General features: G+C 41.6%; 1 protein-coding gene across 4 annotated transcripts in view; it reads right to left on the reverse strand.

Annotated features, from left to right (window-relative positions):
* Nucleotides 1–24,804, reverse strand: part of TNC (tenascin C) — a 74,084-nt gene that overhangs the window by 17,385 nt on the left and 31,895 nt on the right. The window contains exons 5-15 of one of the 4 annotated variants that reach the window (XM_050907715.1): nucleotides 24,633–24,748; nucleotides 24,381–24,537; nucleotides 23,519–23,788; nucleotides 22,195–22,380; nucleotides 21,350–21,439; nucleotides 20,363–20,626; nucleotides 10,229–10,501; nucleotides 7,891–8,163; nucleotides 6,487–6,759; nucleotides 3,876–4,151; nucleotides 1,308–1,580 (exon numbers count right to left, since the gene is read on the reverse strand). In XM_050907715.1, the coding sequence (XP_050763672.1) occupies nucleotides 1,308–1,580; nucleotides 3,876–4,151; nucleotides 6,487–6,759; nucleotides 7,891–8,163; nucleotides 10,229–10,501; nucleotides 20,363–20,626; nucleotides 21,350–21,439; nucleotides 22,195–22,380; nucleotides 23,519–23,788; nucleotides 24,381–24,537; nucleotides 24,633–24,748 (2,451 nt within the window). The remainder of the gene's footprint in view (nucleotides 1–1,307; nucleotides 1,581–3,875; nucleotides 4,152–6,486; nucleotides 6,760–7,890; nucleotides 8,164–10,228; nucleotides 10,502–20,362; nucleotides 20,627–21,349; nucleotides 21,440–22,194; nucleotides 22,381–23,518; nucleotides 23,789–24,380; nucleotides 24,538–24,632; nucleotides 24,749–24,804) is intronic. The other 3 variants (XM_050907716.1, XM_050907717.1, XM_050907718.1) reach the window with 3 other exon arrangements.

The following is a 24,804-nucleotide window of genomic DNA, read 5'->3' on the forward strand; positions in this document are numbered from 1 at the left end:
CACATACTGAAGAAGATACATGTGAGTGTGTACAGGCCCATTCAAATTTTCACTCTTTAATAGCAAATCCACTGCACGGACATACACCATTTGCCTCTGACATGCAAAGTTACACATGCTAATAGTAAGTTTCATGTGCATTTCTCCCTTGCTACCTGTGCAAAACCTTTATGTACGATAAAAACAAGCTCTTGTTATAGAACTGCAGGCATGCCTGTAATATCGTCAGGTCTCTCTCTGTTAGGAGGACAACATAGAAGCCACTTGAAAGAGTCTTTTTCTTCATGCAAAACCCTTATTTCATGCACTTCTGGCATCTGTAATGCTTCCAATCAGATAAATCCTTTACTTCGATATTAAACAAATGCTGAAGCAGCAAAGGGGAATCATGACAATTCATATCCCTTAAACAGCACACTTAAATCCAAACGCAAGACCTACTATCTTTAGTGAAAGAACCCATTCAAGAGGATCCCAGGAGCTGTAAGTTATTAATTACCTGCAAAATATCTTTAGCTCGGTATGGTCAGGCATCATTACCTAGAGAAATGCTACTGGAGCAGTTACTATCTTACAGCATCTCCAATGCACTTCTTTCTTCCACAGAAAGACATTCCTATTTATTTTCTCGCAAACCTCCAGTCAGGTAACCCCCAGATTTACTGCTGCATAGTCAGCAACATGCAAATGAGACTTGATGGTTATGGGGCTAGAGAATCAGTCTGCAATGACTTTTCAAGAAAGCTCAAATGCTGCTGGAAAACGGCAGCTATGAAGAGGTTGAAAACATGAGCTAAGGCTTTCTGGAGAGAGATGCCAACTTTATGGGTAGCAATGATGGCACTTGATGGTCTGTGGGTGGAACCCACACAGAGAGTGAAAGAAAGGAGGCCATGGGCAAGAAATCCAGTATGACTCTTCCTGAAGGTCCTGTTGGTTGGCAAGCTGGAGAATGCTGATGCGCCCAGCAGCTGTTAACAAGACGAGCTCCCACATGCAGCCATTTTTTCTTTAAAGATTACGGTTAGAAGTACCTGCATGACCATACCAGAAACTTTCACCCCTCAACCCACGTCATGCGCCTCTACAGGATCCCTCATAAAGAAAAAAGGGAAACATCAAGTTAAAAGGAACAGAATTTCATTGGTGAACCTATCATAAATCAGGAGTTAAGTGTAGCCACGATGCAGAAAAGGATGCAAAAGCCAAGGTTTGCTTTGCAAATGGATCGCATTAAACATCTTCCATGTGAGAAGAAAAGCAAGAAAGAAAGGGTGGAAGAGAACAATTTGTTCACGTTAAAATACCTGTAACAGCCACAGTGCTTAGGGGCTTTGTTTGGTGCCCCTTGGCAAAACCATAAAGCATAACCTCATAGCCAATGCCAGTAATAAGGCCTTTAAGCTTCAGTTGCCGCTGGGCTCCTGTAAGGAGGAACTCCTGTGGGTCCAGCAGCTTGCCAGAATCCACCACGACTACTAGAAAGTTGTCAAAGGCATTCTCCGATGCCATCCACGACACTGTGAACCCATAAGGGTTAATATCAGAGACAGTTAGGTTTTCCAGTGGGGGCATGGCCTCTAAAAGAAGGGAAGGTGCAAAAACACACAAAAAAGAAGCGAAAAACATTGCAAATTAGAAAGTGTCACAGATTCCACCAAACATAAATCACATTTTCCCCCAAAGTATGGATTTGATATAAGTGCATAGCCAGGACCACAAGACTAGGATTTTCAATGGAGCCTCCAGAAGTTAGATGCTCAATTTTTAATTTCATCATGGGTGTCTCAGCACCTCATCTCACAAGCTCCACTGAAATTCCTTCCAAGCTCACTGTGTAAGCACATTTCTTCTGTTACACATGCACTGTAAGACAGTTATAACCAAAACTGGTTTAGAAATGCTATGCATAAAGATTTCATTTCCTTCCACTTGCGTCCACCATCCGTGCTTTAGGGATAAGCCTCAACTTTGGCATTCACAATTCCTGTATTTTGCTTCTTTACCTCTCTACTTCATGTGAATTTCTCCAGCTTTTCTTTTCAATGGTGGAGGGGTCAGAGATGCCAGAAGGACTGCCAGAAGCAGGACACTGATCAGTCAGGGCCATAGCTAGTGCAAGTACTAAATACTTGCAAGATTGTTTTTTGCGGGGGATAGGAGAGAAGCCAGAGTTTGCACTGGCTAAGGGCAGGGGCTAATGACTGCAGAACAGAGCAATAATCTGTCCAAAGAGCTTCACAGGCAGCTGCTAGTGTGGTATGTTGACAACTTAAAGAAATTCCAGCGAGGGGTCTTTTTTTTCACATGAGCATGACATCTGTCAAAGTTTAGAGGCTGTGGATCAACTCCTCAAAACTTTCCCACCAAGTGTCTGAAAAAAAAAAGGCCAAATTTTCACAAGACAGTTTCTCAGTGTATTTTGCTTACTCAAAATCTGACAAGTCAAATAGGAAGATCAACTGGCTCTGCTAAGCCCTGGCCTTGATCCTGGATCCCAGGCATTACTAGTATTTCTCTAAATTATTTGACAAATTTTGCTTTGTTGGCTCAGGAGCTAACTCATCTGATCTTCCAATTACTCAAATTCCACTCACTTAAGAAAATACCAGTTAGTTAAACACAGAACTTTCTCTGGGAAAGAGTTTTGGGTTTGGGTTTGATATTTCATAACTGCTGAAATTGATGTTCTGTTAGAATTTGGCATAAAAATTCCTTCCTAAGGTTTTATAATTTGGAAGTCCTTATGTTTTGATGTTTACACATTTGGGTGCCAGCGATTCAGCTTGAATTTACTCAATTTGGAGACATTTCTGCAGCTTATTTGCTTCTAATCAAGCAACCCCAGAGTCACATTTTGGTTTGGTCTCTGGGAGGGTGGGTAAACAAATTAAGAGCCCAAAATGCTGAAATTATTTTCCTGGGATACGTGTTGAGTGACATCAACACTCTAAATCCAGCAGGTTTATGTGAACTGCTGGCACATCCTTCTGCTGTGTAGAAAGTGCCACATGTTTACCTAGCTATGGGAAGCTTCCTCTCAAAATACCAGTGTTCATGGTTTATTTTCAAAAAGTGCAGCATTTGTGCTCTGGTGGAGCAAAAGAGCAGGGGTTTTGGAATCAGAGTCGCTCACTTCCGACTATGTGACTGAATGTCATCGGAGGCAGATCAGAGCTGGTGCAAAATGCAACCGTTTGCCTTAAGGAAAATGATCATGGACATTGCCTTTCACCGAAACTGACAGCCCAGATGCTGTGAGGGATGCTGCTACTGCAACTGGTGTTCCCACTGCATGTTAATGAAGAGAGGAGAAAAAGGAAAAGGCCTCAATTTCTCCATTAATCCTATTTAGGGCGTCCATATGTCTATGTGACAAGCCCTAGTAGCACATATTGGCCACATAATATATAGAAGGTGAATTTTGTGGCATTTATTTGATCATCTAGGAGGCACGTGATATACAACCAATCCCAGTCAAAATCTGGCCAAAATATTCAGACATAAGGGATGTGTTGAGGGGACATCACAGGACAGGAGGTGTTCTAAAATCCAGTCCTCTCTGGATCCTTTAGATGCAACTACTGAGTATTAGGCAAATTTCCCCCTCAAACTTCAGGAGTTAAAAAAGATTATTAGACATGGGAGGAAGACTCCAGAGGGCTCTTAACTCACTTCAAACTAGTACTCCTCCTAGAAATTTTTTTTAAGGTCAACATGACTGGTCTGACCCATCCTTGCACTAAGTTTGCAAACAAAACCATTGTTGCTGGACGAGATATTCAGTGCTGTAGAGAGTCTTTTTTTTTTTAATCCATGCTGGAATATGCATTTTTATAAGCCAATAAATAGACTCCAAACCTTTAAGCAGGTACCTGTCATGACAAAAGCAGTGAGGGGCTCTGTGTGAACACCTGCATTGGTGGTCCCCTTAATGTTAATGTCATAGCCAGTGTAATCTAGCAGGCCTGAGATGTGAGCGCTGCGAGCACGTCCTGACACCGTAAGCTCCTGGGGTTCATGTGCTGCATAGGAATCTCTAATGTGTATAACAAACTTGGCAAAAGGCCCATCTCTTGTGGTCCATGAGAGGTTGAAGCTGTCGGGGGTAACGTTTGTGAGTGTGAGCGTGCCCAGCTGTGGCTCAGCCTCTGAAGGAGAAAGGAACACAGGTGAAGAGACAGCGTTACTCCGGGGGGCTGAGGGAATTAGCAGTGGAGGTTTATAGATGCTTAAAGATAAGGCTGAACGTTTTAGCCCTTGTTTTGCAGTGGTTGAAGAAAAAAAAAGGAGCATTGCAGGAGCTATTTTGTAAAGTTTTGGAAAGAAGCCACTGAAATTAGTGCTGACTTTTAATTTATTTTTTCATTGAATTTTCTTAAATAAACTCAATTTTCCTAATGAAATGTGGGCCTGATTTACAGAAGAACCAACAGCTTACAGTCCTGTGGTAAAACCATAGAACTTGCAGGAACTCCACACTGTGAATTTGATGGGAATACAAACCCATAGCAATTCCAAAGTACATAAAGTAGGATTCAGGCAGGAATTAGGTGAGTACAAAACAGACATCCTTGAAATCCCAGTTCAGCTTCTGTTTAGTGTTTCTGTTGCCTGGAGTTGTAGATACTTTTACTTTTGGATCCTGAAGTTTATGAGGGGTTTCAATCCTAACAATCTCAGCACTAATCTCAGGCCAAAACCTCCTTGGACTCCACAGATAAGGTGTTCCTCATCCTCTGATTAGGCACAATCAGAGAATATCTAATAGACTGAACAAAAAAACCCCACCACATTGCTGTTGCTCTCCTTTCTGACTGTTCAGTGGTCAGGGCACTTTCTTAAGAAGCAAAGACCTTCCTTTTCTGCTAGAGGAAATTCAAAATCACATCTCTCCCCTGCCATGGGAGAAACTTGGCCTTCAGGCTACAGGAGGGGGAGAGCTCCTTACCCATTCTGTTTTAAAGCTGTTCCATTTAGCATAAAATTATTAAAGATTCATTAGAGCACAGAGAGAGCACAAACATGACCTGGCAGTCAGGTGGTCAGAGAATCCTGTGTCTGCTCTCAGGGCTGATTTTCTGTTTTTTCTCTTGCCAATCGAGTATAAACCAAGAACACCTTGGAAAATGCAGCCAGTGAGATACAGGAAAATAACTATGTAAGTGATTCATGCTGGGAGAAAAGTAAGAAAGATGTATCCCACTGACAAAGAGAACAGTGAAAGAATGAAATCCTTTTCTTAACTAAAACATGAACTGCTGCGAGATGTTCCAACTTTTACTCCTGTCCCTCATTGTAAGACTTTTAAATAATAGTCCACCTTCTCTGGAATTGTCTAGGAACAGGTGAATCCAAGTGGCCCCAATTAAGGACACATGCTGTCGTCATGCTGTCCACCAGTGACCGTCAATGCCTTCATGGCTGACAGTGAAGATGTCACCATGTAAGCACGGTACTTCCAAAGACAGGGGAGGAGATGAGAAAATATCCACAAAGCAAACAGGCTTGGGTGGAGAACCCAGTGAAACAGAGCATGGAGCCATCAGCCCCGCATGCAGGTCAGAGAGGACAAACCCATCCTTTCCAGTCTCGTCCTGAAATGGCCACATTCCTTCACATGCCACTTGCATCCAGTCAGGCACGTTCACATCATGACACCCAGACTCCAAAGAACACTACATGCAAAATAAGTTGAAATTATCTCTTCAGGCAAGTCTTAGTGATCTCCTGCCATCCTGGAATCACTGTCACCATAGGAACAGCTCTGACATCCAGTGAAACAAGACAGGTCTTAGAGACTCAAAGGTAGCAATGCAAGTGACAGAGTGGTGGGCTGACTATCAAGAAAGGGTGAACTTGCTTTTTGAGCCCTGCTTTCTGCTGGGAACACATAAAAATACTAGGCAGAGAAGAACATCAGAACCAGCACAAGGTGGCCAGACCACTCCATGCAGTTTTGGTTGATCATTTAGCATGCTGCATGAAACTCCCCCAAGAGATGCAAATGTCTTTGAAGACATTTGGTTTTAAGAACAAAGAACCAAAATGACATGCAGGTGCCTCTTCAGGCTGATAAAGACATGAAGGCCTCCCACCCACAACAAAGCAAGTGAGGATGGGACGAACAAGAACTTTATTCCAGATCAAGTGCAAAGATGATCTGTGAAAAATATTAACCATCTGGAGCAAGTCAATTATATATACACAGACCTTGCAGATAAGTGTATATATAAGGAAACCAATCATGGTTTACTACTGGCTCCCTTAATGCTGGGGGCACTTTTTCAGCCTTTTCCATTGTCTCAGATCTCTCTTTTTCCAAGCACTCTCAAGCCCAGCGTATTTCAGCCTCCCCTCATAGTGATCTCCCTATAATTTACCAAAGGAACAATGATGAGTTGGAGCCATGTTTTAGAGCAGTTCGGTGGACAGCAAACGAAAGAAGAGAAAAAAGCAAATCTCAAAGGTGAAACAGTGAAATACCTGTGGTTGCCAGTGCTGTCAAGGTCTGACCACCTTGCCCATCAATTACACCATGAAGCTGGACAGTGTAATTAGTGGCAGCTTTGAGGTTGGTGACTACATAGCGCCGGGAAGCCCCTGGCACTGTGTGCACCACGGAGTCCAAAGGGAAGTCAGAGTTTCTGACTTCTAGAATAAAATGGTCAAAGGCACTGTCCTGCGCTTCCCACGTGAGTGACATGCTGTCTGAGGTAGCATTTGATACAGTGAGTTTGCTAAGGAGAGGTTCCTCTACTATGGGAAGAAAAACAAATGGAAATGTATTGCAATTATTAAAACCCAAAGCAATAAAATAGAATAATATAGAAGTTCGAATTCACATAAGCCACAGGTCACAAAGATCATCTAGCCTTGTGTTTCTCAATGTTTTTCATACCACCACCCCTGCAGTCACCTTGTCCATGTTACCCATGATTCAGTGAGGATAGTCACAATCTGATGATGCTAGAAACTGCAACTCTGTATTATCTGATCACTGAAATTTGATATTCTGCTTAATGTCATTGACCACATTAATCTATTGCTATAACAAATTGCTATGACTTTTCCTAAGACCATGTGAGCAGGCAAAATTTGGTAGAGATATTAAATGATCACCATGTGAGCTATTATCTGCCTATTATGAGAATGCACCTTCTGCTTCCGTAGTCTAGTCCTCTCCTTCCACTTTCATACTGTAATTGGCTAGAGCACATCGAACATTTGACTTCCCTGTCTTTTCTGGAAAAACTGCCAAATGTAAAACCTCAAGATGTGTAATGTGCCAACAACTAAATGCCTACCTATTTCATTCACCAACATCAAGTCAAACGGACTCTTTCAATCTCTCATCCAATGTAAACTGAATTCTGAAGTTGAATTCAAGCAATGCATTTGCCTTGTAGGAGCCTGCTGTCACAGACTGAAATGTGCCTGAAACCTGTTTAGAGAATCAGGATAAAAACTGTATCCAGAAATCAGCTTATCTGAGAGAAATAGTGTCTCCTCTATGCTGTGTGACAGAAGCAAACACATGTTGCAAGGCTAACATAATGAATCATCTCCCACTTGGTTCTTGGGCAATTCGTTTTGCTTCTCATCTGTGTCAGAGGTTGCCCCAACCTTAATGTTTGAACAAGAGCAAACTTATTGTGTGAATGAAATCACATCACAATGTGACTGATTGACTTTGCTGGATGGGATGGTAGATTAACATTCACAGTTCAAAATGTCTCCGGCAGGTCTTCCTTAGAGGGTGTCAAACAATGAGGTAGAAGATTTGGTAATGGGTAGACTGATGGGGTAGCTGAGGGGAGGGAAAGGGGCACAACCTGTAAGGAAGAGTTAGAAGAAAGGAGAATTAGCATTGAGGTAGGTTTTATATACCTGTTGTAGCTGCAGCACTTATTGCCTGTGTGCGGAAACCATGAGTGATCCCATAGAGGTAGACAATAAAATCAGTGCTGGGGGAAAGCCCTGAGATATGAGCAGTTCTTGAATTGCCTGAGATGTTGAACTCCATGGGCTCCAGGAACCTGTTAGAATCAATAATTTCAATAGTAAAGATGTCGAAGTCCCCATTGGTGGTTGTCCAAGAAAGGTTGAAGCTTTCAGGAGTAATGTCGGAAACGGTTAGCTCACCAACGTCTGGGTGCAATCCTGAGGAGGGAAACAACATTGGTCAGAAGGGGACAGCCCTGTACCTCCTCCTGCTCAGAAATGCTGTGCTTCTCTTTGCTCATGCTGGCAGCACTCCAAGCTGCCGTTGGAGAAAAGGGTTTGAGTAAAAGCTTGCTACAAGCAGACAAGCAGACAGGTACTAAGGGGAAGAAATCAAATGAAAGCATCTCAAAATGTTAAATAAGAAAAAAAGAAAAAAAAAAAAGAAAAATAAGCTTTAAAGCTATGGCTAGTTCCCTTTACCTCCAAGAGCAGCCATATGTCTTTGAGGTCTGAGCACGAAAGCAGATGCAAAAGAACTTTTCTGAATGCCCCCAGGGCATTTGAAAAAGTCAGCTTCCAGTATTAGGAGAAGCTAAAACTAGAGCTATTGCTTTATCCAAAGGAAAAGGTTGTGTTTTGTTTGCTCTTCTACTTTCCCTTTCAGCTTAAGCCTTTGAAAGCTGGCATGTAATTTTGGAGCTGGAGCCAAAATGCAAAACAGTGATAGCTGCCTTGGGGTTTCTTCCTCTCTGTAGACATCCCTGATGCGTTACAGGAAGGCTCAGAAAATTCTGACAATTGGAAGTCCCCAGAAGGGAAAATTTGAAAAGCCGGGTGGTGAGCATGACCCAGAAAGGGAAGGGAAAACCTCAGCAGGGCATCTTCTGCTGTTTTCATTAAGTTAATAAAAAGAGAGCACATTGCATATTTAGGGAGGACACCCATGATGTCTGTTTTCTTGTTTGTCCCTGTACAGTCTCCTTTGTCCAGCCACATTTGTCTGTTTTCAATGGGCAATCTGCTACCAGCTCACACTCACGATTCTCAAAGCACAGGTCTTCCAGCCTGCAGCAGGACACAGCCCAAGGCAAGTGCCTTATGCCAGACACATTTCTACCTAAGCCAGGCTGTTTAAAGCGTTATTGAAACAAGCAAGCTCAACTGCGTTTCATGTTTTAATTCTGTTTAGTTCTTATGTGTAGTTTTATCCCCTTCTGTGCTGAGTAATATGTGCTTGGGGAAATCAAATATGAGGCAAGCTTGGCTATCTCACAATCACAGGAGGTTGCAAAGGTCTGTAAGGAAGCCCAGAGGCAGCAGATACTGTCTACAAGAAATTATCTGAAGGAAGAGCCACTGGTGCCCCTTTATTGCCAGTTAATTCATACCCTGTTCATTACGAATGATCGTAACACCTGGAAGAATCAGTAAGCCATAGAGGATAGACAGAAGTATGTATTTACCTCTCACAGTCAAAGCTCATGATAAGCTCCCATTTAAAACTGCTGTCTTTCACAAGATCAGCCAGCAAATAATTTTTGTGGCTCCTAATTAGTTTCATGCAACCTTCTGATAATGCGGAGCTTACCTTCCTTCTTTCAGGTCAGTTTTATGCCACGGTAGTTCTGCTGAATTTGGTCTTCTTGCATTATATCTTTTTCAGACCAATCAGACTGTTTAACAACCTTACGTGGCTTAATATATGATACTACTCTTGGTAGGAATTAATTTGTGTTCTTTTCTATATGAGAACATATAGAAGGTGTCTGTCCTTGCCTTTGAGTCAGATGCACTCACTATACCCCTGAGTTTGTATTGACACAGAAGCACGTGCATAATTTCAGAGGTAGCTTCTGAAGGGTAAAAACTAAACATACTCTCGGGCTTTGATTATCTGGGCTATAAAGAATGGATTTTGATAATTTTACAAGGCAACCTCAGCCTTCCCGAGCGTGTACAACAGCCAGTTGGGTTTTGCTGTTAGTGTCAACCAGCAGAAAAGCAAGTAAAGGGAACAAAACAAGCTATTCTGAGGTGGGGGGAAAAAAGCATTCCTAAAAGTGAAGGGCTCCATGGGGGCACTGAGACTCTTATTGGAAAGTCTGATCATGAGACATTTCCATGCCAGAGATGTTCAGCCAAGCTTTAATGAGTTCAGTGCACCCCATGCAAAGCCAACCAAGTGAGCAAGCTTTGCCGAGCAGTTGCAATAGCTCTGGCTCACATCCCTGTCTGCAAAGAAAGGGAGCCATGAGACTGGATGAGTGACTTGAAAAGATACCTGTCATGGTTTCAACAGAAAGGGGTTTGGTCCTGTAGCCTTGAATCACACCATGAAGTGTGACATTATAAGATGTGTTGGCCTTGAGGCCTGTAACATTCACAAAGCGCAGTCCGCCTGGGACTGTGATATTCCGTGTTTCTTCAGGACTGTCAGACTCCTGCACCTGAAGGATAAAGTTCTCATAGGCCCCGTCGGCTGCTGTCCAGGTGAGCTGGAAACCATCCCAGCCAGTCTCTGATACCGATAATTTTCCAAGCTCAGGTTCCTCCTCTGAATAAGGACAGAGAGTCAATCAGTTACTCAGATTACGGACTAGTAGTGATGATGTATTATTTAATGATGTTCCGTGTTAATGAATTTCACTTGTAATCAGTGACACAGAGATGCACCCACACACACAGATTTACATTCTCAGCTGCCCCCGATAACTTGTAAAGTCTCTTCAGAGACATACCAAAACAGAACAGTAAGAAAAGAACTGTAATAACCACCACATTAATGCTAAAAGACTGCTTACAGAAAGCAGCTTACAGACCGTCTTACAGCTGCAAGTGTTCTGCCAACATTAATTACAACTCCCTACGAGACAAGTATTACTATAACCGCTTTACTGCACTATTAACAACTCAGTGTCTGCCATTATGCAGTGACTGTGAATACTGCAATAATGCCTGTTGTAAGGGTAGGAAGACACTGAGTTTAGAGTAGTTGGGATTCAGATGTTTATGCTTTTAATTGTGTCCACATGAAGGATGCTATTTATTCTTCAAAACTAGTTCTAATCCAAAACAATAAAGAAGGGGAAAATTCCTTCATGTCTGCATGTCTTCAGTTTAATGGATTTGTCTTCCTTATATGACATTATTCTGTTCACAAAACCTTCCTGGGGGCAGAGAAGCTTGGATTTTCAGAGTTACTGATATTAATCTAAAATTGAAATCTGCATTCACAGAAATTAACATTCTCATAAGCCATCACAGGGGTGGCAAAGGAAGTTGGGAACCATCAGAGCTAACTCTCTGATGCTGTTAAATCTGAAAGTTTAGGTCATTTTCTCAGCAAGAATAGAAAGTCCTCTGTTACAGAGGAAATGCAACTGATTCCTTAAATTAGCAGTCATATGAGAAAATGACAGAGTAATACCTGTTTTTTTCTACATGGAAAATCTTGCTATACGATCTATCATTGGCCTGTGGACTGCAATGACTTTCTAGCACTCTTCTTATTTATTTGCATTGTTGACACATAAGCATTATAATAAGAACAGAGTCTACCTGAATAATCCCAATCTACGAATTTATAAGAGACAACGCATGAAGGGAAATGGATCTGATTTGTCAGTTGCAAACTTCAACTTTAAGCTTTATGCATATTTTAAGGCAGAAGATAAAGGGGCCCTGGAATAAATGAAAATTAGGCTCAGCAACATTCTCATATAAATTTTCCCCCTGTAAAAAGAGAGTGCTGCTTTATGACTGCTGCATAGCCTTATATAGGTAGCTGGGGTTGTATTTTCAGAGGTTGAGCACTCATAGATCACAGTCAATTATCTTCAGTGAGATTCACTAATGTATAGTAAATTGCTACTACTCAGGAACACAAAAGTTTTGACGAGCTTTTCCCACCCTGTTAGAAAGGAAGAGATTGTTTATGAAATAACACAAAGATGTTCAACAAAAAAAAAGCATGAATCCAGAGCTGTTTTGCTTAATCAGGAACAGAAATGAGATGCATTGAGGCAAAATATGAATCCTGTCAAAATAGCACTGTTTAGCTGAAAAAGAGAAAGCAGGACAGAAAAAGAACTGGTTATATCAGAAATAATGATCTTTTGGTGGCAACGAACACAAATAAAACAAACACATTTCCTTAAAATGAAAATTAAACTAAACCAAAAGTTAGAGTAAGGTAAAATCTTTTAAGTAAAAGCTTGATTATGATAAGTAATGCAGTAATCATCACAGCTTAAAAGCAATTCAGAATTCTCTGAAGAGTGCTCAGTTTCATTCACCTCCAAGATGCAGAGTCCCTTTTCCTCCAGTTTGTTTCTCATGCATGTCTGAAATGGCAGTGCACACAACCCCATCATGCTCTCTAGGGACCAAGAGATTCTCATACAAAATCATGCATCAACTTGGACTGTTGGAGACCTCCAAAAGCCTCATCCATAAAGCATCCAACATATATGACAAAACAATGACAATGTCATGGCAAACAATAAAGGGATGATGTTTCTTACTTTAAAAAAAAAAAAAAAAAGAGAGAACAAACATTGAGAGATGAGACTGCTCTAGCCTTGTAGTAGGTGTGAAATAATCTGTGTTTCTATGTCAATATTTTATCTCATGTTGTGAATTTGGTTTTGGGTGATGGACAGGTACAGTCATTAGTCTCCAGCTAGGTTCTCCAGATATGAACTTACACACTGGTACTTTGATCGTTATTGAACTGAGCCCTGTGGCTATAGGCCTGTTTCCTCTTGAAATTCATGTAATAGGGATAAGAGGTGGAAGTTTTTAGAAGGGTCTACTCCCAATGTGTTACAATCTTTTTTTTCTCTGACATCACCACTTCCATGCCAATGCTGCAAACTGCAACCTCCTTGCAATCTTTCTTGTGTTTGAACCACAATCCAGATAAATACCTGTAGCATCTTGCTATTTCCATGTGCCTTGTAAATAGCAGATGCATCAATGTCTCTCTTTGCATGCAATTTGAAAAGAGATAATTGATGCTACACCACCTTAAAAGCTGCATGGGGCATTGTCCATGCTGCACCACTCAAGGCTCTCATTCCATAGCAATAAGAGTTTTATTCCGTGCAAAAGCAACAAAGAAAAAAAAACAACTAAGAAGAAATGCATCACTCACAAAGCCTAGCATTTCTGCAGTGGAACAGCAGTACGAAAATGAAGTTCTGTATTTCAAAGCAGAAAAGGAACATATGGCTAATGAATCCATAGAAAATACCTGTAGTAGCTAGGGCTTCCAGGGACCAAGAGAGCTGACCTTGAGTGCTTCCATGGAGGTTAATCTGGTATTGTGTGCCAGCTGTGAGATTGGTAATTTCTGTTTCTCGATGGTTTCCCGGCAAAAAGATTTCCTGTGTTCTGTTTAAACTGGACAGGTCTTTCAGAGTGATAAAGAACTGATCAAATACCTCATCCTGTGCTGTCCAGGACAGGGTGAAACTACTGAAAGTCCTGTGTGTTATATTAAGGTCATGAAGAGCACCAGTGGCTTCTGAGATGGGAAGGTCAGTGGGCACCAAAAGCAGAGCATGAGAATCAGTGGTGGGGTTTGTTAAATAACTTAGCTCTGTAGGTGCAGGACTGGTAGGATTAAATGATGTTTCATTGATTGATTCTCCAGGTGTTGTGACTAGATGTGCTAAACAGAGGTAAATTACAAGTTAAAATTTCCTGATAATAAACCCCCAAATATAACAAAAGACAGCTAACATCTGCTACAAAACAGTTTGTGTGCTTTGCATTAAAGAGCTCTAAGAACAGAGAAAACAGATAGGTACTTCTTCTTTGGAGACTGAATCCAGGCCACAAGCAAAGCCAGCATCACCAAGCACAACATGGTTCTCTCACAACCACACTAACTAGTAGATCCAGAGCAACAACCATTAAACACAGAGATGAGCTGATATGCTTCCAGCAGAGAGATGGGCACATCCTCAGTTGATGTAAATGAGTACACTTTGATTACCTCCAAAGAACTTTGCTAATTTACATCGGTGAGGATTTGAACCCCAAGTCTCTCAAACATGCCTTTTATCTTTACTACAGCACGTCAGTTATTGCTTCTGATACAAACCATAAGTGGAATGCATGCCAAATATCGCAAACATATCCAAATCCAGACTGAGAGATCAGCCACAGCAGAAGCATGCTAAATCTCATCCTATCCAATCAAAACCAGGCTTGGAGGAGTCATCCATCTGGACACATGCAGAATTTTCAAAAAAGGCGGGGGGACACACACACATCCTTACCTAAAAACTAGGACAGAAAGAACTTGAGCAATCTTTCTTTAAAGAGATCCGAAGGAATGGAAGGGAAAAAGACTTGGCCTTCAACATGCTGAATGATCTGTGAATATATCCTGTAGCACAGTCAGATTCTGAAAATCTGAAAACTGTGGAGATCACAGAGAATGTGTGTCTGATCACAGCTGCAAGGCAACAGGCAGGTGATTTTTCTGACATGCAGAATTATCTCCTCATTAGTGGAAAACCACATCATTTCACACCTCAGTGACTTCCTTGCTTTCATGCTCCACTTGCATTCAATTAAGAGAGAGCAAGTCATCTACCACCATCAATCACATCAGCACAAATACGTACTCAGGATTCAGTGTCTGTCTCCAAATTCACACATGTATCAGAAAAAAGAAGTTTTCAGAGGAGAAAGATCAATTAGAAATGTTTTCAAATAAATGCAGAAACGTTATCTTGAAAATATACTCTCAGGACAAATACAGATGTAAAAACATCGCTTTCTGCTCACCTCCAGGAAGGAGAGAAACCTGTGAGGCACACAGTGATTTATATTTACATATATCATTGATATTCTTGACTTAGGTAAGGGCCCTCCTTAAATTACTCCAGCACATGATCTGAACCAGGCCCTACATATGCTGCAACCTGAAGACAGCCATGTTGTCATCACACCAGCATACCTCCAATGGTAACCACTAGCATAATTCCCTCTTTCTCTGTAAACTGCTGCACCAGGGTTACTGAGCTCACGTAACAAAGCAGGAAGACATGCAGTATGGAACTGTTAGCCTTCTGCGGCTCTCATCTGCTTGTGCACAATTAGATGCCAACCAGCTCTTTCCTATTCTGGGAACAGGCAAAAAACTATGGCATCAAGCAAGTGCACTGGTACTTGTTCAGCCTTAAAGTTCTCTAATTAACATGCACAGTGGTAGCTGGGCTTTACTGTGGAGTATTTCTGCAGAAGACATGCATAGATAGAGTGAACAGACCACTGGGGAGGAAAGGGCAGCAGTACATTACACAGGTACAGCTCCATGCTGTGGATGGTCCCACTGGGAAACTGCCATGCACTCTGAATTGGAAATCGAGGACATCCAAAAATACAAGGGAAAAAGAAAAAAACAAGGCTGGCATTACGCTCCTGATATGCTGAGGATCCGTGAGAAAACCCTGTGTAATATTAGTCAAAACTGGCTTCTCATTTTCCCTCATTTTACTTGACCACCCCTACTGACATTTCTCCCAGATTCCTGCCAGTTATAGTATAAACACACAAGGACTTGATTACTCTAATCTGAACGGGAAATACAGCAGCAGTTCAACTGTATTATACAAAAACTGAGGGACCAACCACCTAAGTGGCATTTTAATTCAGAATTTTGCTGTCACAAGTGGATTAATTTTATTGTGCCAACTTTGACAACTACATGGGAGGTTGCCATGTACAGATTGTCTCATGGAGCATATGTAATTATATGTAGTTACATTACCTCTGATTTTTTTTTCCAGACCTAATTCTGAATATTACCTTGGGTTTAATGACTTGACTCCACAAATGAATTTGTGGACAAGAAAGAGTGATCTACTCTCTACACACACATATAAACACACATATACCCCACATTAAGTTCATGTGTAACAGAGGAATATGTGGCTTGTGTACAAACAAACAACAGATAGAAAAATGAAAATGATATGAATACATGGAAAATACTCTGATACCACAGACAGTATCAGTGTTCATTGTTTAGCAGATAGAATACTGTAACAGGTAACGGAAAATGTGGAAAACAATCGAACTGTAGGATAACAAGACCAATTGAGTTCAAACACTTGACTTAGCAACTAGGGGACTAGATGGGGAGAAGAGAAAGAGAGCTCTAGGAGCCCTAGGTGGGTGGATGACAGCCAGATAGAATGATTCATGGTGGCAAGATGAATGAATAGTAGATGCCAAAGAGCTGAAAGCTATGTGGAAGGGAAACTGGATGGACAACAAACATACGCTCTTTCTCAGACTGGAATACTTCTCAATATCATTCTCTTAGTAAAATCTTCAGGCTGAATATGGCCTAAATATGTCTATACTGCTGTTGCTAGCCTTCTGAGGAATTCCATTGTAATGCTTCATTGACAATTTTACTAAAAAGAATGTTAATGTCCTGCCAGGACATTTCCCCAGTTCCTTGGGATGGAGCAAACAGTATTCTGTATTATTTCTTGCTTCTGTCTCTTGGATTTTATATTATTTGCCAAGGGGGGCTATCAGCCAGTTTCACTGCGGAATCTCTCATCAGCTGAAGCACACCATAAGACATGATGGCCTACAAAGGTATGTGCACTCTTTTCAGACCCCTTTGGCTAAATGGCTTTCCCCTCTCTCAACCAGCTGATTAAACTGGGCTTAAAGTGCCTGTGCACCTCTGAATTTCATAAAGAAAGCATTGTAGTATATCACAAGCCAGAAATACTACAGTAGCTACCACTAAAAATCCTCATATTGAAGTTAGGTTCCAGGTACTCTCAGCAGAGGAATCAGCTGAAGAAATGAGCAATCTTTACCGGCAAATTTAGTTTCCCAGTGGTCAGCACTGCAGTTTCCCACTGAACTGGCTCACCTAATCATTCTTCCTAATGTTTCATTGAGTTTGTATAAAAAAGGGTGGTGCAATCTAAGACTAGTAGAAGCCAGGAGAAGAAGAGGGACTGAAGCACAACACGGACTTTAGTAAACAACATAAATTTTCTTAAAAACATTCAAGAGAATGGAAAAGTTACTTCTCCAAGCCATGCTCCTACGTGCAACTCACTTCCAGAGGCAAGACAGCATCACATCCATGATTCATCAACAGTTGCTGCACAATCTGGGTCCTTCAGCAGAGGAATTTGACGTTGGCGCTTCGTTTCTCTAATGTCCACTCATTTATCTCCACAGGCCTCTTGTGCCTGATGTATTACCATCCGTCCTCCTCCAGGACCCACATTGTGCTATCCAGGCAGGATTCCAGAACCAGAGCAAGAAAGAACAAAGCTGCAGTCTGACTGCTCAGCTTCCTCAGAGCTGGGTTACGTGCTCACCCTACAGATTAGTTGTTAATCTGATGTAACATTCTCAAAACATGCTGCCAGAAAGGTCCCTCCAACTAGTAAAATGCTTCATTTTCTTAGATTTCTGAAGTGATTCTAAACCAAAACCTTAGTGTGATGCTGGGTGGGAGCTCTAAAAAATAAGTAGTACCCTAGTTTGTGATACCTTCGTTAGTAACAGAAAGGAGGTACCTGTTGTAGCCACAGCTTCCAGAGGAGAAGAGCGCTGTTCTCCAGCCAATCCATACACCTTGATTTTATAGGAAGTGTTAGCTTGGAGGCCGTCAATCACAGCACCTAGGGATTCTCTGGGCAGGAAGGTTTCTGCAGGGGGCCCAGCTGCCAATGACACTTCCTTGTACTCCACCATAAAACTACTGTAGACTCCTGTATTCGCATACCATGAGACACTAAAGCTGTGATCTGTTACCCTTGAGACCACAAGGTCCCTCAGTGCCTCTTCCTGCATCCCTGAGGCCTCTGGAGCAAGAAAGCTCCCAGAGCCAGAAAGCTTCTCTGGGTCAGGAGTCATTGCCTGCATTAGGGTCAGACTATATAGAGCTACAAAGAAACAAACAAGCAAATGGCAGTGTGAAATATTTAGTCGTTCCTTTTCAGCAAAACAAAATAACATTTAGCAAACTGTTAACTTTATAATCTTTACCATCCCTTAAACGCAGAATCATGGACATCAGTTAAAAAAAACTTTGTCACTTGAGCTGCACTTCATCCATATGAAGAGACAGAATCAACAGAAGGCTGCCATCCTATACTATGGAAAATTTTGTGACATGTCCTTTGCTAGAGGTTCATGAGCTCTGAACGTTTCAGCTGTCTGTGTGTGGAGAGTTGATATACATAAAAAGATAACAGGAAGAGAGAGGAGAGAAGGCACCAACAGATCTTCAGCTCTGGGGCTGAAAGAAGCTTTACCCTCAGTGATAGAAAATTCACTATGCAAACAAATAAAAATAACATGTGGGAAACTCCTGAATACCTGCCGGCAGAGAAGTCTGACTGAACCGTCAAGAGGCTGGGAAGAATATAAGATGAAAAACTGGCAATCTGGAGAAGCAAAGGAAACTCTGAAAAGAAAAACTCTCAGCCTTTCCGCAGTCCCTGGCTCACTTGTTCAGCGGGGATGGCACATGCCCCTCTAAACAGCAGGACTGTCTCCTCCACCCACCGAGAAGAGCTAGTCCAGTCCTAGCTGTGCTACTGGCATTTTCCACTTCAATCATTCCTCTCTCTCCCTGCTTGCTCCAAGTACTCTCCCCAGCTGTGCAATGGACCTGAGGTCCCCCATAGCTCTGCAAGAGAGAGTAAAACAACAAGTTTGTTTGGCTTAGCCCGAGGACTTCAGGACCTCCCAAGTACTGGGAACATGCATAAAGAGGACTGATTTGAGGGTGGACAAAAAAGTAAACTGAAGAAGAGACCTCTTGTCTTATACCCCACAGGCTTAGAGAGCATTTCTGCCTGCCCATGCTCATGTGTTTGGATTTGTCCGTTCCTACGCAGGAGACAGGTTATGTCAACTACTGCTGTTGCTTCTAAGGAGCCCACTGCAGAGAACTGTTTGTTTACTGGCTGCTCTGAGTAAAGACTTAAAACAAATACACTGGCCAGATGAATGTATTTATAAAAAACCCAAAAACCAAACCAGGAAAAAGAAGCCACCTTGTGAGACTTTGGAAGCTGGTGCTGGAAAGACCACACTGTGAAATTCCACAGCATGTTGTTTCTGCCTTTTCACTGTCTATCATACTTCTTTTGAGACCACTCAGTCTTCAGACAGATGGGGAAACAGATAACTTTGGAAAAATCGAACCCTGCTCACTCCTGCCACATAAACCTTCAGCTTCCTTTTGTATGTGTGTGCCTCAAGGCTTCCTAATTTTTCTCTACATTGGACACAGGCCTGACTTATGCATCAAACGAGTAATTCAGTACTGATGGTTTTCTGTAGTTTGCACCATACCATATAACTCTCCACTGTACTGGATTACTTGATTCTATAAAGCATTCAGAGGTTCTGCTGGCATGAACACTACCAGGGAATATGAAACCAGTTGTGATTAGTTAAGCTGTACAGTTATTAATTTGTAAAATCCACAACTTCTGGCATGTGTTTACCTCATAGATGGCCTTTTGGGAGAAAAGGATAAACACCATGATATCTGCTAAAGACAATAATTGTAGCCCAGCTGATTCTGATTTTACTGTCTGCTTACTTACAGCAGTTCAGGTTTTGCCTCGCAGGATTTAGCCTGAAGGCACGTAAAGATTCAGGACCTACTTGTGTTCTATACCAAGATATAATTCTGTATGCAACAAGCTTTGGGTCAAAATGTTTCACAAAGTATAAAACCTTGTTCAATAAGTAGTCCACTGATACTGGTTAATTGGAGTGGTTTGTACAAATGGAGACGGCAGAAATGGTCCCCTTCTTTGTAGACAAATGTAACAGTCATGGTATCCAATGGAAACGGTGACTGTGACCAGATTTGTGGCAGTAGCCTTTCTCGCTTTTGGATGAGAAAACTGAAAAAGGGCAACATCAGACCCCTGTTGACCCTCCTGAAGCATGATGGGTGGAGGCATGCTGTGAAGAGAATTCATTAGGCAGGAACAAGCAATGTTAAATACATTCTGGTTGCTATTCCTCCTAGTTTTCGGCTGTAGAAAACAAAACAAGTTGTAAGACATAATGCACAAAAATGCAGCCTCATTTAAAACACAGGATGAGGTCTGCATTTCCTACAGGACAAATAGCTGCGTTCTTTGTGAGTCTTCTCAAATGATAAGCAAGAAATCACTGAGAACATGGAGCTAAACATAGTAGGTAGGGAAATACACAGCTATCCCTCAGTTAAGTCTATCATGCTAGAGAGAGCTAAGTCTGCTCTGCAGGCCGTTGATGTTTTTAAGCAGTTCCCCAGACATGGCTTACAAAATCAGGTGAAGTTGTACTTGGGCTAGTCATTGCCCAATAGCCTGGTGCATGGTACTCATCAAAAGCTGCTACTCACCAGTCGAACCCTTGACAGTTGTGGGTTTGCTTTTGTGTCTGCCTTTCTCCGCCACCAGACTAATGGTGTATTCTGTCCCTGCATCCAATCCTCGCAGGATAAAAGACGTGCTGTCCACGGGGATCTCCACTTCATTCTTCCTTCCAGAGGGGCTAACGTAAATGAGCCGATAACGATCAAACTTGGCCACTGGTCTTCTCCAGCGAAGGGATAAGGTGGTTTCAGTGGGGTCACTGGCTTCCAAGTCCTTGGGGTTATCAAGATCTACAGGTTAAAAAAACAAAGTTGAGGTGTGTCTGAACTGCCCTGGGACAGTTTTTCAGGCATCTGTAGACAGAGTAACATCTATACTGGGTGTCTAGCAACAGGTCAGAGTCTTATCCACCTTTTGGAGTTTTTGAAGCCCCGTTGCTTGATATAGGTAGAGGATGATGAAGTTCTCTTTTACAGACAAACCACACTAGAACAAATTTCCCCCACTTACGAATTTCCCACTCACTTCAGCAGGCACTGCATGAAGGAGAGGGAGAATTTAAGCCTCCAGAGAATTTACCTGGGAAAAGGGGGATATTGTGAGAAAATGCTGGATCTGAAGGGCAGTCAGGACTATTGCAACCACTGAGGCTGCACTCTTTGTCAGATCAACCTTTTGGCCATAAGTACCATTCCTGCCAGAAACCCTCACAATTAGAGGATGGCCACAGTAATCAGTGTAAGCATAATTACCATTAAGGAGCTCACCTGGAGAGGAAATTCCCAGAACATTAAGAGATCCTCGTATAGGAAAAGAAAGCCAGATTCAGAGGTCAAGATCTTTGGGGAAATGTTTTTTCTTTCCCTTGAGGGGAAACGTCCCATTGGTACCAAAATGAAATCAAGAACTTTCTAAAGTATTTCTTAGAGCATTACTTGGAAATGAAAGAAACAGAGTGGCTCCACCTGACTTGCCGCTTTCTCCAGAGCACAAAGGGGGATCAGGCTACTCACCAGTGCCAGCATTAATGGTAGCAGGAGCACTTTCCCTGTCCTGTCTCACTGCTGTCACTCCAATGCCATATTCAGTTCCAGGCCTCAAACCTAAGAGATGAGGAATAGAAGTATGAGTTCCTGTCCATGGAATATGCCTATGGGCATTTGTTTAAATAAGGAAGCCTGAATGTATGCAAGGTAAGATATAAGCTTTCCTGTGTATGCAGAGAATCAAGGTTTCAGTTGACCCTCCAGCTGACCTGATGTTAACAAATCTTTTTCCATGTACATGCCAAAGGATAAAGATTATGGCTGATTGAGATTTCATTCTGGACACTGTGCAAATGCATAATCAGAGATAGCTTCTACTTTCAAGTGCTTGCAGTATAGGTAAATTTTTCTTCTGCCAAAGAAAAGCAGGTAGACATCCATGTGACATGGAGAAAGTACCATTATCTAGCCTTGCAGGCTAGTAAGGCAACTTGCAGGTACACAGAAGTTGCAGACTGGCATCAGTAAATACCAACCCTAGCACATGCAAAAGCCTTTTGAACTCAGGGATGTGAAGCCATGTCCACAGAGACACACAGCTACCTAGAACTCAGGGAACTGACTAGTGGGATTCAGAGATGCACGTGAAAGTGAAATGGCTACATACCTTCTGTTGGCTAGTTATCCATCTGCAGGTGTGTAAATATGTATTGCATGTATTTTATATAATATAATTGCTTGTACTCAAAATGTGTAACCTCTGCTTGTACCTCTCATGTATAGTGATCAAAAGGGCATTTTTTCACTACACTACTCTGCTCTAGGGTGATGGCAGTGGCATGACGTTAATGACAATCTCTCCATTCTCCTACCTGTGAGTGTAGCTCTGGTTGTTGCTTGGTTGCCCTTTGGCACTGTGATCTCAGCATGGTCTCCACCAGAGATGGGAGCAAACTTAATTCGATAGTTATCAATATTTGCATGGCTGTTCTTCCACTCCAAAGTAATGCTATTGTCTGTCTGTGACACCCGCTTCAGGTTTCTTGGAGCATCCAAGTCTGTAATCGATCAACCAATAAATAAATAAATAAATAGGAATAATTCTCTTATGACAGCAGTCTCTTATAACAGTACTTTTCAGAAGGTCAAATGATCCATTTCTGAAGTTAAGTTTCCTCTCACATGATACCACTATGTTCTTAACTACATCAAGCAGATTTCTGTTAGCATGAAACGGAGAGTTCACTAGCTTTGGGGAAAACATCAGTGGGAGAAATTCAATTTTTATCTCCTGAGACAAAAATAACATTTTCAATGTTAGTAATTTTTTTTTATTACAAAATAGGCTTGCGGAAAAAGATATTTGGATGAAAATACTATTTGTCCTTTACAAATACCTCAGTTTTCAAAAGGAAAAGGGCTGGTAAGAAAAAAGAATTTATCATCTCTAGAATTTCTGTTCAGTAAATAACGTGCATTCACAGCTGAAAGGCACTCTTAAGCCTCAAAAAAAAAAGGTGAATATTATGTAGAAATTCAATGGGCTTTCACTGTTCACACCTATAAGTAGACTCAAATCCTGCTCTGAATGAACAACTACATTTTAGGATGAAAAGGGAGGTAATTCTCTATGTACCATTTGCTCAGCTCCCTTAATGCATCAAACCTTGATAACATGCTAAAGGACCCGCACTTTCATAAAGCGTTCCCAGGATCACTAAGGACCAAAGTAAATTTATAAAAGCATGACAGAAAACATTTGCAGAACTGAAGAAGGAAAAAAAGCAGTTCTCTGCCAATCTGTTACGCATTTAGACAAACAGAAATAAGGTCTTAGATGGAATAGGGACCATGGAAGATATTTAGCTCAGCAGACAGACAAGTAATCCAGAGGAATTTGTTTCCTGAAGTAGAGATTTAGGGTATGATGAGCAAAAGCTTCTAAGAGACTTAATAATATAACTCTCATTTTCAAAATACATTTAGATACTTCGGGGGTCTAAATATTTTGTTGAGCCAGTACGGTATATAAGGCACAGAAAAACATTCTCCACTTTCACGTACCTCTATAACAGTGCTGATTCTGTGTTGATGCAGTAACTATCAACTGAAGCAACATGACGCAAATGGCACAGAAAGATTGATGGTGATTGCATTACCTTCCCAGAAGTCTGGATTGGTATCCAAGCCTCTTACCTGTGACAAAGACTTCTTTCATGGGGTCACTTTCCATGTCCCCTCGACGAGAGATGAGCGTCACTTCATACTCTGTGTGCGGCCTCAGGTTTCCAATAGAATATTGGTTTTCATCTTCAGAGAGATCAATAGTTGTCCTGTCCCCAGGAACATCCTTGGGGCCATAAGTGAGCTCTATGCCTTCAATTTCAGCCAAGGGTTTGGACCATGTGATAAGAGCTGTGGTGTCTGTGACATCTTTTGCCTCGATCTGGCTAGGGGCATCAAGCTCTGTTACAAAAAGAGAAAAAGGTGGTTTTTAAAGAAATCTTGCCAGAAAAATCATACACATTCTTGTGCTTTTAACTGCTGATTCAGAGCAAAACTAAAATGAGTGGCTTCTACCAACCGAAGCTTATCTTCATTCACTTTCTTCCTTTACTTTCTATAGTTGTAGAAGAAAGTGCCAAATGGAGTCAATTCATCAGAAGCAAATTCATTAAAATTCATTAACATCAGAAGCTGCCAAAGGAAAGACAAGCAGGAACCCTAAGAGGTTCTCCATCTGCACAACAGAAACTCTCCTTAAAATAATTTCTTCATGCAAATATCACCAGGGTGAAAGAAATTCTAGTTCCTGTTGATGTACATTTTTGCTACCTTCTAGATAAACATAAATTTCCTTTCCTCTTCAAACAGGTAATTTGGAAAGGAATTAATTTCTCCTCATGTATTCTTCATTAGCAGCTCCACTACTTCCTTTTTCCCCCCCGTCAATTCACAGTAGACAGCCTGTCTTTCTCTTTGTTTAAAAACTCCCTCGGCTACACCAAACAGCAGTTGTTTTATTGGCGGCACTATATCAAATACAGGTTGTGCTCACTTGTAGTTATCACTCTGGATAGTCCTGGTCCTCTGGTATTGTTTTTCACTATATGAAGGGATACATTATACTGTTGCCCTGGTGCCAAGCCTGGCTGCATATAAGATGTTTCTGGCCTTTTCAAGCTGCTGGTTATATCTCCATTATCATCCTTTTTCTGTAACACATGGAACAATCAGTCAGTATAAACACAAAAAATCCAGGATCTTTCACTTATATATGGCCTCTATACAAGAAACACTGCTTCCTTACCATATTACGGAAGATCAGCTCCCAGCCATCAAATGAAAAGTTCAGAGGATCCCACTCCACCTGGACAGATGTTTCTCTAACAGATTTGAATTTCAGACCTTCTGGAGCAGGCAGATCTGTGACAGAAAAAAAGCATAGCATTACATGAGCAACAAGTTCCCATAAACAGGGC

Source organism: Gymnogyps californianus, chromosome 18 (assembly GCF_018139145.2).
Source record: "Gymnogyps californianus isolate 813 chromosome 18, ASM1813914v2, whole genome shotgun sequence".
NCBI classification, from domain to species: Eukaryota; Metazoa; Chordata; class Aves; order Accipitriformes; family Cathartidae; genus Gymnogyps; species Gymnogyps californianus.